Source organism: Bos javanicus, chromosome 10 (assembly GCF_032452875.1).
Source record: "Bos javanicus breed banteng chromosome 10, ARS-OSU_banteng_1.0, whole genome shotgun sequence".
Classification (NCBI taxonomy): domain Eukaryota; kingdom Metazoa; phylum Chordata; class Mammalia; order Artiodactyla; family Bovidae; genus Bos; species Bos javanicus.
Window position 1 is genome coordinate 26,319,604 of NC_083877.1, and position 14,278 is coordinate 26,333,881.

Sequence of the window (14,278 nt, forward strand, 5' to 3'; positions counted from 1 at the left end):
ATCTGTGTGTATGAAAGGATGAGGGGAATTTGTAGCCCCATGAAGGGATAGAATACACCACCACCAAAGCTGAAACTATGGCTCTTTATTTTCACAGGGACAGTTCAAAGGAAGTATCAGTAGCTTTTGATTAATGTAAAAAAAGAAAAAGAAAAAAGCACTACCCCTACACAAACACCCTTCTTGAGAACTTACATCTATTATTAGAAACCTGGTTAAAGGATTCATAGTTTAGAAGGGAAATACAATGCAGATGTCTCTAGATAGCAGTTATTAAAGAAGTTTGGGGGTTAAGAATTTTAAAGCTAGCTTGGTGGGCTTATTTCCCAGGCTCAATGTGATTTGGAAGAGGTGTCACAGAGCTAGGTATAGGGTAATGGGACAGTGGTCACTGCCCAGAGCCTTGGAACGGATTTTACTGTCACACAATGCAGGCAACAGAGACTGAGATAACAAAAAATAATCAAGGCGCCAACCAACGTTTTTGGATCGCGCATTCATCATATAGGTCCAGAAGGTGTAGGCATAGGCGGTGTTGGGGTAGAGATGCCGGAAACTGTCAGTGAGTGGCACAGCCTGCAGCAATTCCCCGAAGCCCTGCCGCTCTTGTGGAGTGAAGCCAGCATTCTTTTTATTTCCCTTCGGGTTGCGAAGGTCAATTTCTTCATGAGCCACATTGAGGTCCCCACATAGCACAAGGGGCTTGCGGGATGCCAAACCCTTCAGGAATTTGCGAAAAGCTTCATCCCAGCGCTGGCGATACTCCAGGCGCACCAGACCTCGGCCTGCATTAGGCACATAGGCTGTCACCAGCACAAATGCGTCATATTCAGCCACAATCACTCGGCCTTCCTGATCATGTTCTTCCTCACCTACAGAAATGATGGAACAATTAGCAAAAAGAAGTTTTAAGAAAAGGGAAAGGAGAGAATAAAAGAATCAAGAATTGGGGCTGGACTGGGATACCAGTAATGAGTTTGGAGGCACTGGGCTTTAGAAAATCAATAGGGTCTCACCAATGCCATAAGAGACTTTGAGTGGGCACTGGCGGGAGAGGAGGCCCACACCACTGTACCCTTCCTTGTCTGAAGGAGCTGACCAGTACTGATGGGACAATCCAGACAGTTCTTGAAGTTCAACTGGTAGTTTGTTCTCTGAACATTTGGTCTCTTGGAGGCACAGGATGTCTGGGGCTTCTTCCTTTACCCACTGTAAGTGAAATTAAATGTAGAAAAAGTATTATCAATTCAGCAGCCATTTACTGAAAAATCTATATGCGAAATACTAGAAATATACAGATGAGACACAGTCTCTGCAGAAATAACGTCTAGCAGCATAATATTAAAACTTATAAATGAAGGGCAAAGAGGCAAGAAGAGTGTTACATGCAACACTGAGGAATTCTTGTTTTTTTCCCTGAAAGGCCCTGGATAGCCAGCTAAGATTTTTAAGCAGTAGTTATTTAAATGTTGGCTATGCAAGAAATAAAATGGAGCAAGTCCAGTAAGGAGGTTTTCCCAACATGCCAGGGAAGAGATGAGGACATTATAAATAAGAAAATGGCAGTAGAACTGTTGAAATGGCATTTGAAAAATAACAAGGGTTTTTTTTGGTGAAAACCTAGTACCTTTCCCACAAGAAAACTATCATGCTGGGGACTAAGATGGAAAAAGATGATTAAACCCCAAGATCAGCCTCTGCACCCCCTTAATTCCACTCACATCTAAACCTTTCTTCTTAATCCAGGCTCGAAGCCCATCCACATTCCACGAGCAGATCTTGAGTGTGGCTGATTTGCCACTGGGTGAGGTTTTCTGATCTGGGGGGTCTTCATACAGAACTGCGCCCTCTCCTACTGCCTCTTTTTCGTTCTTTTTCGCTCCTGCCTTACTCTTCTTCGCCTCTGGCTCTATAAAATAAGTAATACATCATGGGATATAAGTTGGCGGTATCCAACTTTGATTCAGAGTTAACTATAGACCCACTAAGCCAGCAGCTGCCGCGACTTCTTCACAAATAAGAATACTGTCGGTGGCGGTCTGGACTTTCCGTTCAACGGTCCGTACTTCCCGTTCAGCTAGATAATTATAGACATCCCTATCGCTGCCTCTAGGGAGAGGGGCCCATTTCATTCTCTTACCAGTCTTGGGCTCTTCCGCGTCTTCGACCACCGCTCCCTTTTTCCCACGTTTCGGCATCACTGTAATGTATGCCCTTCTGCACCAGTTCCACTTCGCCCACTGAAGCAGTATTTTGATCGCGCTGCCTACAAGTGCAAAGAAGCCGTGAAACCAGCTAGAGCAGAAGACTCCACCCTCGACGCCCACGTACCAAGTACCGCCTTTCAAACTGCATTATCTCTGAATTCTTTCCCCGCCTCTGTGCACCATCAGCCTTTCAGCCCCTCACCCCCGAGACTAGATCATTTCATCGTCGTCTTACACACTTCTCGCGAGATCCGCCCTCCGGCCAAACGAGGGACTGAATTGAGAGTCCCGACCTGGCCTTGCGGATCAGACGTCCAGAGAAGCTGCTAAGATGGGCAAAACAACACTTACCCTTTAGCTGACCTGCTGCGGCCCCTGTATGCCTCCTCCTTAACCCAGCACAAAGAATGGAGCACGCTGTGCCCCACGTGGGTAAGTTGCGTGGTCACATGATCTGAGATGCTCTTCCAGGGGCGGAGGAATACGGGTCATTGGTCTAGTTGTACCACGTGACCGAAAGCTTCCCGCCCTTCTCGTGAACTCCGGGACATTGAAGGTCCCAACCTCCATTCTTGGGCTGTTTATCAATATGCCAGATTCACAACTCTTTCTGCCACCCTGACTAGAGATCCTAAAGCTGTGTAAGAGAGAACGAAATCAGGGGAAAGGCTGGGCTGGACCATGGGAGAGAAGCAGAGGAACGGATAGGAATTTAAGGAGCAGACGCCGGCTCAGCGTTCCCGGCAGTTAAGCGAACAGGCCCTCGAAGGGGTCTTGATGGGTCGTCGTAACGATAGAGGTTGGGACCGGCGTCGGCGCGCTACCTATGGGAATTTTTTGGTAGCTGTTGTTCTGGTTGGCGCGGCTGCTTAGCACCCACTGGCTCATCCTCCTACTCGGCAACCCGGAGTCTGCGTCCCAGCGCGGACTGGTGAGGGCTCCTTGGCTCCAGTGCTAGCTCGGAGCCATGCCGGCGGTGCTGGGTTTTGAAGGCAGCGCCAACAAGATTGGCGTGGGAGTGGTACGGGATGGCAAAGTACTGGCGAACCCGCGGCGGACTTACGTCACGCCTCCCGGCACAGGTGAGGACTTGGGGATTTGTAACTCGTGGCGCACTTTTCCGCACAGCGTCCCCTGCCATCTTTCTAAACGTTGGTGAAGAGTGCGCATTGTGCCTCCTAATTTTTGATCCTACTCTCTGAGATTATGTAACGGTAAAAGGGCTTCCCAGGTGGCTCAGTGGTAAAGAATCTGCCTGCAGTACAGGAGACTTGAGTTCGATCCGTGGGTCGAGATCCTCTGGGGAATGGAATGGCAACCCACTCCCAATATTCTTGCCTGGAGAATGCTATGGACGGAGGAGTCTAGCGGACTACAGTCCATGGGGTCGCAGAGTTGGGACAAGACTAAGCATGCACACACATTATCCCGAGGCTGATGGGTAGAAGAGTTATAGGCACTTGGAACTGTATCTTCTGAGTTGTTCAGCCTATACTGAAGCACCTTTTATGTGCTAATTATCGGCTTCCCTTGCAGTATTCGGTAGTTGTTTTTGGACTTCTGTACCTTGTTCTTAAAATGGGAATGATAATACCTGCGTCATTCGGTCTGGAGAGTTAAAGTACCAGACACATTGACCACTTTCCATAAATGTTATTTCTAAGTTCTATTGTGTAAGAGTCGGACACGACTGAGCGACTTCACTTTCAGTTTTCACTTTCATGTATTGGAGAAGGAAATGGCAACCCACTCCAGTGTTCTTGCCTGGAGAATCGCAGGGACAGGGGAGCCTGGTGGCTGCCGTCTGTGGGGTCGCACAGAGTTGGACACAACTGAAGCGACTTAGCAGCAGCAGCAGCATTGTGTCTTTCCTACCTTCCCCCCAAACACCTCCTTCCATAGGAGAGGGCAGCAGGCTTGTGTATACCTGAAAAGCGTCCCTGAACAGGTGATGATGTAACAGGTTACTTGTTAGAAATGGATATATATGTTTAGCACTCAAGCTTCCTGGCATTTGGCACCAAGAGTGTAAAGATAAAACAGGTAGTGCTTTGAGATGCTCATGGTTAAGCTGGGAAAAGTACCGATTAACTATAATGCTCTAATTGTTACATGTTACATATAGTGTGTTAATTTCAATGATGTTACCATGCACAGTGTTTGTAGAGTCACAGATCAATTCAGTTCAGTCGCTCAGTCGTGTCTGACTCTTTGCGACCCCATGAATCGCAGCACTCCAGGACATCACCAAAAAGTATGAGATAGGTATCATTGAGTCCTGAGTAGAAGTTGGGTATGAAGAAGGGCATTTCTGAGAGCTGTTTAGCTTAGCTGAACAGGCTGAAAAAACTATATCTGAAGACAGGATGTTTGAGGAAAAGGGAAGGGACTCTTCCTACCCTACTCAAATGTCTGTTTTGACTTCTAGGTGCCTTTCTGTAGGAAAATTCTTAGGATCTCTGACTTGTGTCTGCCTCCTAGGATTCCTTCCGGGTGATACGGCCAGGCACCACCGAGCTGTTATCCTGGACCTGCTGCAAGAGGCACTAACAGAGGCTGGATTAACCTCTGAGGATATTGATTGCATCGCATACACCAAAGGTATAGCTAGAAGTGTGGGCAACAGTGGAACCACCTGGAACAGTGGGAACACCTGGAACCCAGCTAGGTCAAAATAGCCTGCAGCTCACCTTTGATACCACCACTATATCCGCTGTACCTTCACATCCCCCACTTCCCTCAACTCTGTTTTTCTCAATCTCTATAGGATTCTAAGCCCCATTCTGTCCCCATAGGTCCTGGCATGGGTGCCCCACTGGTTTCTGTGGCTGTTGTGGCCCGTACTGTGGCCCAGTTATGGAATAAGCCATTGCTGGGTGTTAACCACTGTATAGGTCACATTGAAATGGGCCGCCTCATCACTGGAGCCACCAACCCAACTGTGCTGTATGTCAGTGGAGGAAATACACAGGTATTTAGAATTCTTCACCATTCTTTTTTTTTTTTCCCTTCATAGATTTTTGGGTATTTTTAATAACTGAAACAAAACAGATTTAAAACCACAGCTTCTGGAAGAACCATTTGTTCTTGCTGGTTTTGTATCTTTCCTCAAACTTGACCTTGACCTCTTGTTGGGCCACACATTTAAGAGCAGGGTCTCTGAAGACATTCTCATTAGCAATAGTTTCTTCCAAGGGGATACCTACAGAGTACCTTGTGGGCTTGAAGTGATATACTTCAAGTTACAAACTTTCACAAAAGACTTGCTCTCTGACCTCCTGGCAATTTGCTTCTTGCCCGTGGTAGCTTTCACTTTGTACCTTGCTAGCAAGGTAGCAAGATCATAGGTATTCTTCATGATGACTGGCCAGGGGCATCACCACCTCCCAGGTTTCATGAACTTGCCCATTTTGACAGAAGCCATTCAGGACTACAGCAGAAAAGTTCCACCATTCCTTCTTAATTTCTGAGGCACTGTACTAGCAACTTTTACTTTCTGCCTGAGTGGTAGGAAAACTGGGCTCATCTGAAGCTAATATGTGATACACTGGAACATTGGATAATCTTTATATGTGGCTATAGAGATGAGGAATTTCCAGCCTAGAGAAGGAAAGAATAGTAAGGATTGAAGTATTTAAAATAAGGATTTTTATTTTCATTATTTTGAAGCTTATTTTTCCTATGAATGTTAGCGATTAAAACTAAGGGGCACTTGGCAGTCCAGTGGTTAAGACTCTGCTTTCAATGCATGGGTTCAAGGCATGGGTTCTATCCCTTGTCAGGGGACTGAGATCCTACATGCCTCAAGGTGCAGGCAGAAAAATTTTTTTTAAAAAAGGAAAAAAATAAAGGGTACTATCTCATTTGTTTCTTTACAACATTTGTTTTGTTTTAGTTACTGGTGATAAATATATAGCTTTTTTTCTTTTTTTTTTTAAGAGTGAAAATGTAAGTAATTAAAAAACATTTTATGAATGGCGGAAGAGGTTTTAAATTTATAGATGAAGCCAGAGTTCTTTGGATACCTTACAAGATCTTTTTAAGTTGAGATTGGAGAACTCTAGCCCTCCTTTTCCACCTAACACCTGATGGGATTATTGTCCAGACTGATTCCTCTCTCCTGAAAGGATTATATTCTAAAAGTTCATTTTGTGAAATAGTTATTAAAGATAAAGGACACATTTCTATGAAAATGATGTGGGAACTTTAATGGGTAGAGAACAAGTAATTGGTTGAGGCCTGAAGGATATTTATTATACAAGGTTAGGAACTTGGGGTGTGGAAAGTAACAGTGGAAGCTTACAAGATTTACTTGAGATGAGCAGTGATGGAAGTTTCTCTTTTCCTCTTTCCCTTTGAAGCCTGGTTAGGTGTGAAAAACAAGATGATTGACTGGGGAAGAGCAGATGACAGAAGTAGAAAGGCAGAATTTTTCTTTATGGTTTTGTTTCCAGCCTTTTATCAGTAGAGTAAGGGCTACATCAGAATGGAAGAAAATCCCTAGCAGCACCAGAAAGGGAAAGGGACTTGGGGATCCTTTGGAAGTACTGTCAGAAGTCTGGAGCTTATGTATCAATGGCTGATAAATACTCTCTGTGCTAGAAGTTGGTCACATATGAAGAGTGGACAGAAGTTGGTTGCCAGTGCTGAGCTGGATGAGCAATTAGTCTGACCCAGTATGGAATTTTGGGGTTTTGTTTTTGTTGTTGTTATTGCTGCACCAAGTGGCTTGTGGGATCTTAGTTCTCCTGCCAGGGACTGAATGCGTCTGCTACCAGGTTCAGGGAGTTCCCTGGGATTTTTGAGTTTTTTTTTTTTTTTCTTAACTCTACCTTAGTGGTTTCCAAATACTACCACCCTCGTAGGATAATCTTGAAGAAGTCTGGTTCCCTGCCTCCAAGAAGGAAAGCTTTCCCTAGTCCACATTGTCTTGACTGCTTTTGAAGGAATATCAGCAACCTCCAAGCTAGAAAAATGTATCCAAAATGATAATTTACTTCTCCCCTGACCTAGGTTACCATCTTTAGACTAGAAATCTACTCTCGGAATCCTTAGGGTGTATATAGACTTCTCAGGGAAGCGCTATTTAAAAGTACCTATTGAGGGTTTGGGAAAGTACTTTATTTCCGTTGCTTATTGAAGTTCTAGTGACCACGTTGATCCTCTGCTATGTTCTTCCCCAAGCCAAATGCTCCTCTTTACAGACTTGAGGTTTCATGGACATCCTCATCACCCTTAGGTGATTGCGTATTCAGAACATCGTTACCGCATCTTTGGGGAAACCATCGATATTGCTGTGGGTAATTGTCTGGATCGTTTTGCTCGAGTGCTGAAGGTAAGTCATTGAGGATACAGAGAATATAAGTTGTGAATGAATTTTGGGAGAGCCATGGAAAAGGAAAGGGAAGATAAATTAGCTTCTTTTGCTTCATAGATACCCACCTTCATCCTGTTTTTCCTTCTGCTAGATTTCCAATGACCCAAGTCCAGGCTACAACATTGAGCAAATGGCAAAGCGGTAAGGGGAATAAGACGGAAGGAGGCTGACTGGTGGGGTGCCAAGGATTTCCCTGTGTATGTATTAATGAGCTTTGGGAGGGCTTTGGAGGGTGAGCAGCCAGCTGACTACAGGCTTAGTGCCTCATATACTCACTCCCACATAGAGGCAAGAAGCTAGTTGAGCTGCCATACACTGTAAAGGGGATGGACGTCTCATTCTCTGGGATCTTGTCTTTTATTGAGGTGAGTGTGGGGAGGTGAGGAGATGGGCACTTTTCATGCTTTTTAGTGAAGTGTGCGAGTTTTGCTCAGTGTATTTTCTGCGTATAGCATAGTACTAGCCTATGTTAGATGCTGAATAAATTCATCTAGCAAATACTTATTGAACATCTTTTGTGTACCAAGTGCTGTTCAAGGTAATAGTGATACTAGATGGAGCAAAACAAAAATCTGCCTACTTGGAGCATGAGTTTCATGGGGCATGGGAGGAGGGAGGGAGACAGAAAAAGAAACAGACAAAGAAATGGGAAAAAAATAAAAAGGGTCAGATGGGGATAAGTCTGGAGAAAAATTTACCAGGGTAGGGGGCAGAAAGTGAGAGGGCAGGCATTCATGATTACTGAATCTTGAAAGAAGGCTGCTGGTTTTATATGTATAGCTCAGTGCCAGTGAAGAGCAAGATATACTGGTATGGGTGAATTGTGGTAAAATGCAGTGATCCTCCAAGTGTGTTAGTTTTTTGCTCACGTGTCATCCCCAGACCACAGTTCACTGTTTTATCTGTTTGCCCCTGTAACTACAGGATGTCGCCCACCGGATGCTGGCCACTGGAGAGTGTACTCCGGAGGATCTGTGCTTCTCTCTGCAGGTAATGAAGTGAAGAGCTGGGATAGAAAGGTGGAGCTGACAGAACTAAACTGGGATCGCCTCTGACGTTTTCAACTTATCTGCCCCCCCGCAGGAAACTGTGTTTGCAATGCTGGTCGAGATCACAGAGCGGGCCATGGCACATTGTGGCTCCCAGGAGGCCCTCATTGTGGGAGGTGTAGGGTGTATGTATCATTGGACTGGCCTTCTCTTTTGTATTTTGGGGCATGTGCTTCTTGCTCCTGATACTCTAAATCTCTTAAGGGTTTGGGGAAATTACTTATTTTGTTTCTGTCCTGTGTTTCCCAGTCCTTGCACCTACTTCATTTTCCTAAGTCAGTGCACATGAGGTGTGTAGCTGGACTGGAGAAATGGCTAAAAATAAGCTAATTGTACCCCTGCCTCTGTAGGTAATGTGAGGTTACAGGAAATGATGGAGACCATGTGCCAGGAACGTGGAGCTCGGCTTTTTGCCACAGATGAAAGGTAGAGGCCCTCCCACCCACACACACTCCCCTCCGCCCCCCAATTGCTGTGATTTTCTACCCTTAGATCATGAATTTCATACCTCTTTTCCTTCCCAGATTCTGCATTGACAATGGAGCCATGATAGCCCAGGCTGGGTGGGAGATGTTTCAGGCTGGACACAGGACCCCTCTCAGTGAATCTGGGATCACACAGAGGTAAATGGCCCCTTGGAGGAGGTAGACAGCATTATATGGGAGGTAGGCAAAAATCCAGCAGGAAGAGGACCCAGAATCGTGAGGGCAAAGAAGAATGGAGTAAGGGATAACTGTCCACCAAATTTTTCTTTTTTTTTTTTTTAAACAGGTATCGGACAGATGAAGTAGAAGTGACCTGGAGGGACTAACAAAGTTAACAGGATTGGAGTATTTGGTGCCCTGAGTGGAGCCCAAGGGACCCTAGGCCTTAATCTCTATGCTTACAAGGCTTTGGACTCCCTTGTCTCATCATTTGAACCTCAAGAATTGACTCAGCATTAAAATATTTTTGGTTTTATATGTTGGCAATTGACTTGTGTTCCGGAAAAATACACATTTGGCAATGGTTAAATCCTTTTGATGGTTCGATGGATAAGGATGGCAGGGGTCAGAGCAGCACCCTGGCAGACTGCAGGTAGCCTTGGGAGCTGCTGCTCTGGAGCTAAAATTGAGGAGAATCTCTGAGATATTCTAACCTTCCCTTAGGAATGCATTATCATTGGTACTATTTTAGCATCAGGTCTTGTGTTAATTGCTTTACATTCATCACCTTGTTTAAATTCTTTGAAGTGTAGGTACTCAGGATTTCCCTGAAAACAGCCTGAAGCCAGATATAATTTCATACTAATTGATAACTCAAAAGTAAAACTGTCCCTCCTCCATACACTTAAGCCTACAGACATTTCCATTGGCAGACCAGAGGGAGGCCCTGGGTACATGTCCTGCCACAACCACCAGAACTAACCTCATCATGCACTTTTATTTATACCAGTCACCATAAGAAGTGTGACTATCAAGTCACCTCTCATCTTTTAAACTCTAATAACCATTACTCTCCACTCCCTTTTTTGTCCCTGTCCACCCTCTTCTTTTAACTCTTAAAATTCTTTTGTGATCTCTGAAGTTAGCAGCCAGTCATTAGCAAAAATCCCATGTATCCTCAACATCATCTCTGAATGTTCGCTGTACACAGGTGTGCTCTGAGCCCTGGTTTCTCCTGAGGATTCTGCTTCTCCTCCCACCTGTAGTGGCGGTGGTTTCGCTCACACCCACTGTAGCACTAGGCCGGCCTAGAGGCAGTGTGGGAGTCCTCATTTTTCCTCATACTATTTTTAGACTATGCTCATCTCTAACATACCTCAGCTTTAAAACAATATCTGTCATAAATCTTGGTGCTTTAAAATATCCATATAGATTATCTTGCTAACACTCTGGTCTCAGTTCTTTGCACCTCCACTGATCTTGTCCTATAATCCCACTTCAGCTACTCATTCCTTTGGTCGTATTCCAGCCCTACTGCTACTCCATATCTCAATCTCAAACATCCCATTCTCCCATCATTACTTCCTGTTTTTCCAATTGACACCACATGCCTTCACTTCTGTCCTCCAACTAAGTGCCAGTCATGAGCACCTCATTGCAAATAACTAGTCTCTTCTGCTTCTCTTGCTTTTGTCGCACTCAACTCTTCACTGACTTTTTTTGTCGCACTCAACTCTTCACTGACTTTTTTTGTCGCACTCAACTCTTCACTGACTTTGTGCCTACACCCATTCAGCTGAAAGGGCTAGGGAAAAACAGCCAAGTTGACTTTTAATTCATTACCATGAAACTTCAGTGGGTCCTGTATGCTAAAAGTAGTATTTGCTAGTCTTTTCACTTGCCCTCCTATTTTGGCCAGGGTGGTGGGGGGGAACTCTGTGTTGCTTGAGGCATCAAAGTTGGGAATTCATCACTTACCTCTTTTCTGATCCCTGTTTTATTCCTTCTGACCCCTCACATCTCCAACATCCCCTTCATTCTCACTTTTTGGTAGAAAATAGAGACAGTGAAAAGGCTCACAAGCTCCTACCACTACGCTTACCATAACTTCCAGCATTTATACCCATATGCTCTGCTTTTTCTCCTGTTACTGTATCTTTTTTTTCCCTCTTACTATTTTTGTTGTTTATATTTTTCTCTACTGTTACTACATACCAGTGGTTCCCAGCTGGGACTGAGTTTGCTCCCAGAAGGCATTGGGTTGTAACTGAGAGGTGGTGCTCTGGGTGGAGGCAAGGATGCTGCAGTATAGCTTACAGTACACACAACAGCTCCCTGCAACAGAATTATCTGGGGTTAAATGCTATTCATGTCAAGGTTGAGAAGCATTGCTCTAAACAAATTGCCCAGGCTCCCCTCCAAGTCCTTGGACAGCTGGTACCATGCTCTTTCAAGGACATCTCTTATCTCCTTTCCTGTAGGGTCTATTTTCCTTTCTCTCTTGGAGCATCCTATCAGCATGCAAAAATGCTGTCATTTTTTTCATCTTAACAAAGACCCAAGTCTCTCTCGACCCCATTTCCCCTTCCAATTGCTTCCAATTTTCCTGTTCAATTTTTTAAAAAGAGTTATTTTTTAAATTCAAGTATAGTTGATTTACAGTATTATGTTTCAGATGTATAACAGTGATTCAGTATTTTTATAGATTATACTCCACTTAAAGTTATTGTGAAATACTATATTTCCTGTGCTGTACTAATATATCTTTATAGTTTATTCATTCTGCTTTATTTCATAGCAGAACATCTTAAAAGAGTCATCTGCACTTCCTCTCCACCAGTTTCCTATTAAGTTGACTGCACCCAGCTGTTACCATGATCACCAAGGACTTGCATGAACCAAAATCTAATGGCATCTTCTGCTTCATATTACACAGGCTGTCAGCAGGATTTGGCGCACCCTCTTAGAAACATTGTCTTTACTTGGCTTTAGGACATAATCTCTGGTTTGCCTCAGTTGCCTTTGCTGGTTTCTCCATAGCTCTTGAGAGTTTAGTCCTTGGACTATTTCCTATTTACATACATACTTTGAGTGATGTCGTCCAGTCTTACACATTAAAGCCATTTCATTGTGGTGGGCTCCCCATTTTTTAGCTCCAATCTGGATTTATATCCCGAATGTCTAGTTGCCCTCAGCATTTCTACTTGGATGCTTAATAGGCATCTCAAATTTAACATATACAAATGTGAACTTGTCCCAGCTTACTGCTGCAGTCTTTGCTATTTCAGTCAGTGACAACTCCATCCTTATAGTTGTTCATGTCAAAGTGCCTTGGTATTACCTTTGACACCTCTTTCATCTCCTCCAGTTTATCAGATCACATGGACTTTACCTTCACAATATATCCAGAATCCACTGCTGGACTTCACTGCTGCCATCCTAGCCCAGGCCAGAATTATCTCCAAGATTATTGCAGGAGCTGGTCTACGTGTTTCCACCATTTCCCTCTTACAGTCAGTTCTCATCAGCAGTCATTCAGAGTGAATAGTGTTAATGTGGAAGCCAGATTATGTCACTCTTATCAAAATCCTCCCGTGTTTTCCTACCTCAGAATAAAATCCAGAGTCCTTTCAAGGCCTGTGAGAACCTCCATGACCTGCCCCACCCTTCCCCCTTTACTGCTTTGACCTTATTACCTTGTCATTCACTCTGCTCCGGCCTCATCTGTCTTTTCTTCCTTAAACACGGCAGGTCTGCCACCCCTAAGGTCTTGTTTCCCCCTCTGCCTGGGAGGCTATTCCCAGAGGTCTTGGCTCAGCTTAGTTTAGTGAGGTCTTCCTGACAACCCTACTTAAAATTGTACTCTTGTGCTTTCTAACCCACTCTCCTGTTTTATTTCTCTGCATAGCACTAATCACCTTGTAGTCTAATGGTTGTATTTATTATGTTCTTTGTCCTCTTGTTGGAATATAAACTCCCTGAGAGGAGGAGTATCTTGTTTTATTCATTGACATATCATCTCACAGTACTTAAAATAGGGTCTGGCACATAGTGGACATTGAATTAGTATTTGCTAGCGGGTATAGCTCCATGGTGGGCTTCCCAGGTGGTGCTAGCGGTAAAGAAACTGCCTGCCAATGCAGGAGACGTAAGAGACACAGGTTCCATCATGGCAGTCCACTCCAGTATTCTTGCCTGGAGAAACTCATGGACAGAGGAGCCTGGCAGGCTACAGTCCGTGGGGTTGCAAAGAGTCGGACATGACTGAAGCGACTTACTCACACGTAGCTCAGTGGTAGAGCATTTGACTACAATTAGTATTTGCTGAATGAATGAATAAATTTATGGGAAACTAAACCAAAGAAATATAGGACTATAAAACAGGACTTGGGCAAAAAAATTTTAAAAATTGAGATCACATGAGCTTGGAGACAGTTTCTGATTACTTAGTAAGTAGGAAATGATGATAAATATTCTTTAGTTGTTTTCTTTACAAAGGATAGACATAAATGGGTTGAAATGCATTTGGGGTAGAGGTCTAAAGTGGAAACTTAGAGATGGAAGATAGAAGATAAATTCTTGTCTGTATTTCTCTAGGCTTAGGGAGTTTTCAAGTATGTTATTACACATTAGCCTCAGGTATTTATTTGTAAATTTTTATTAATATCATGAGGTGGAATAGATTTTGGAGAAGGGCTGTCTTTGGCATTGTAGCCGCAGTTCTTATTGTTCAGTGGAGGGGGGGTTCTCTCAGGAAACTTTAAAGTGAAAGTGAAGTTACTCAGTCATGTCCGACTCTGCAACCCTATGGACTGTAGCCTACCAGGCTCCTCCATCCATGGGATTTTCTAGGCAAGAGGACTGATGTGGGTTGCCATTTCCTTCTCCTGGGGATCTTCCCAACCCAGGGATCAAACCCAGGTCTCTCGTAGGTAGGCAGATGGTAGGCAGATGCTTTACCATCTAAGCCACCAGGAAACTTTAGGCTGTTGTAAAACCCTTGTATGGGGCTTCCCTGGTGGTCCAGCGGTTAAGAGTCCACCTGCCAATGCAGGGACACGGGATCAATCCCTGGTCTGGGAAGAGCCCACTGCCATGGGGCAACTTAGGCCCATGTTCCACAGCTACCGAAGCTCACATGCTCTAGAGCTCATGTTTGGTAACAAGAAGCCACTGCAACGAGAAGGCTGCGCACTGCGACTAGAGAGTAGCTCCCACTTG

At 44.4% G+C, this 14,278-nt stretch overlaps 2 protein-coding genes across 3 annotated transcripts; one reads left to right on the top strand and one right to left on the bottom strand.

Moving 5' to 3' along the window:
* Positions 1 to 70: 70 nt before the first annotated feature.
* On the bottom strand, positions 71 to 2,225 carry APEX1 (apurinic/apyrimidinic endodeoxyribonuclease 1). Its single transcript, XM_061430640.1, has 4 exons — positions 2,141 to 2,225; positions 1,722 to 1,909; positions 1,017 to 1,209; positions 71 to 872 (listed from the first exon to the last, which is right to left on the bottom strand). The coding sequence occupies exons 1-4, from the start codon at positions 2,196 to 2,198 to the stop codon at positions 355 to 357; spliced, it is 957 nt and encodes a 318-aa protein (XP_061286624.1). The 5' UTR covers positions 2,199 to 2,225; the 3' UTR covers positions 71 to 354.
* A 325-nt stretch (positions 2,226 to 2,550) lies between these two features.
* OSGEP (O-sialoglycoprotein endopeptidase) lies at positions 2,551 to 9,593 on the top strand. Of its 2 annotated transcripts, none has more exons than XM_061430638.1 (11): positions 2,551 to 2,639; positions 4,689 to 4,808; positions 5,003 to 5,178; positions 7,447 to 7,542; positions 7,676 to 7,725; positions 7,871 to 7,949; positions 8,509 to 8,574; positions 8,668 to 8,758; positions 8,984 to 9,059; positions 9,158 to 9,256; positions 9,405 to 9,593. In XM_061430638.1, the coding sequence occupies exons 1-11, from the start codon at positions 2,615 to 2,617 to the stop codon at positions 9,442 to 9,444; spliced, it is 918 nt and encodes a 305-aa protein (XP_061286622.1). In that variant the 5' UTR covers positions 2,551 to 2,614; the 3' UTR covers positions 9,445 to 9,593. The 2 variants fall into 2 exon arrangements, with proteins under 2 accessions (XP_061286622.1, XP_061286621.1); XM_061430637.1 differs by lacking the exon at positions 2,551 to 2,639 and adding an exon at positions 2,766 to 3,289.
* The last annotated feature ends 4,685 nt before the right edge of the window (positions 9,594 to 14,278 follow it).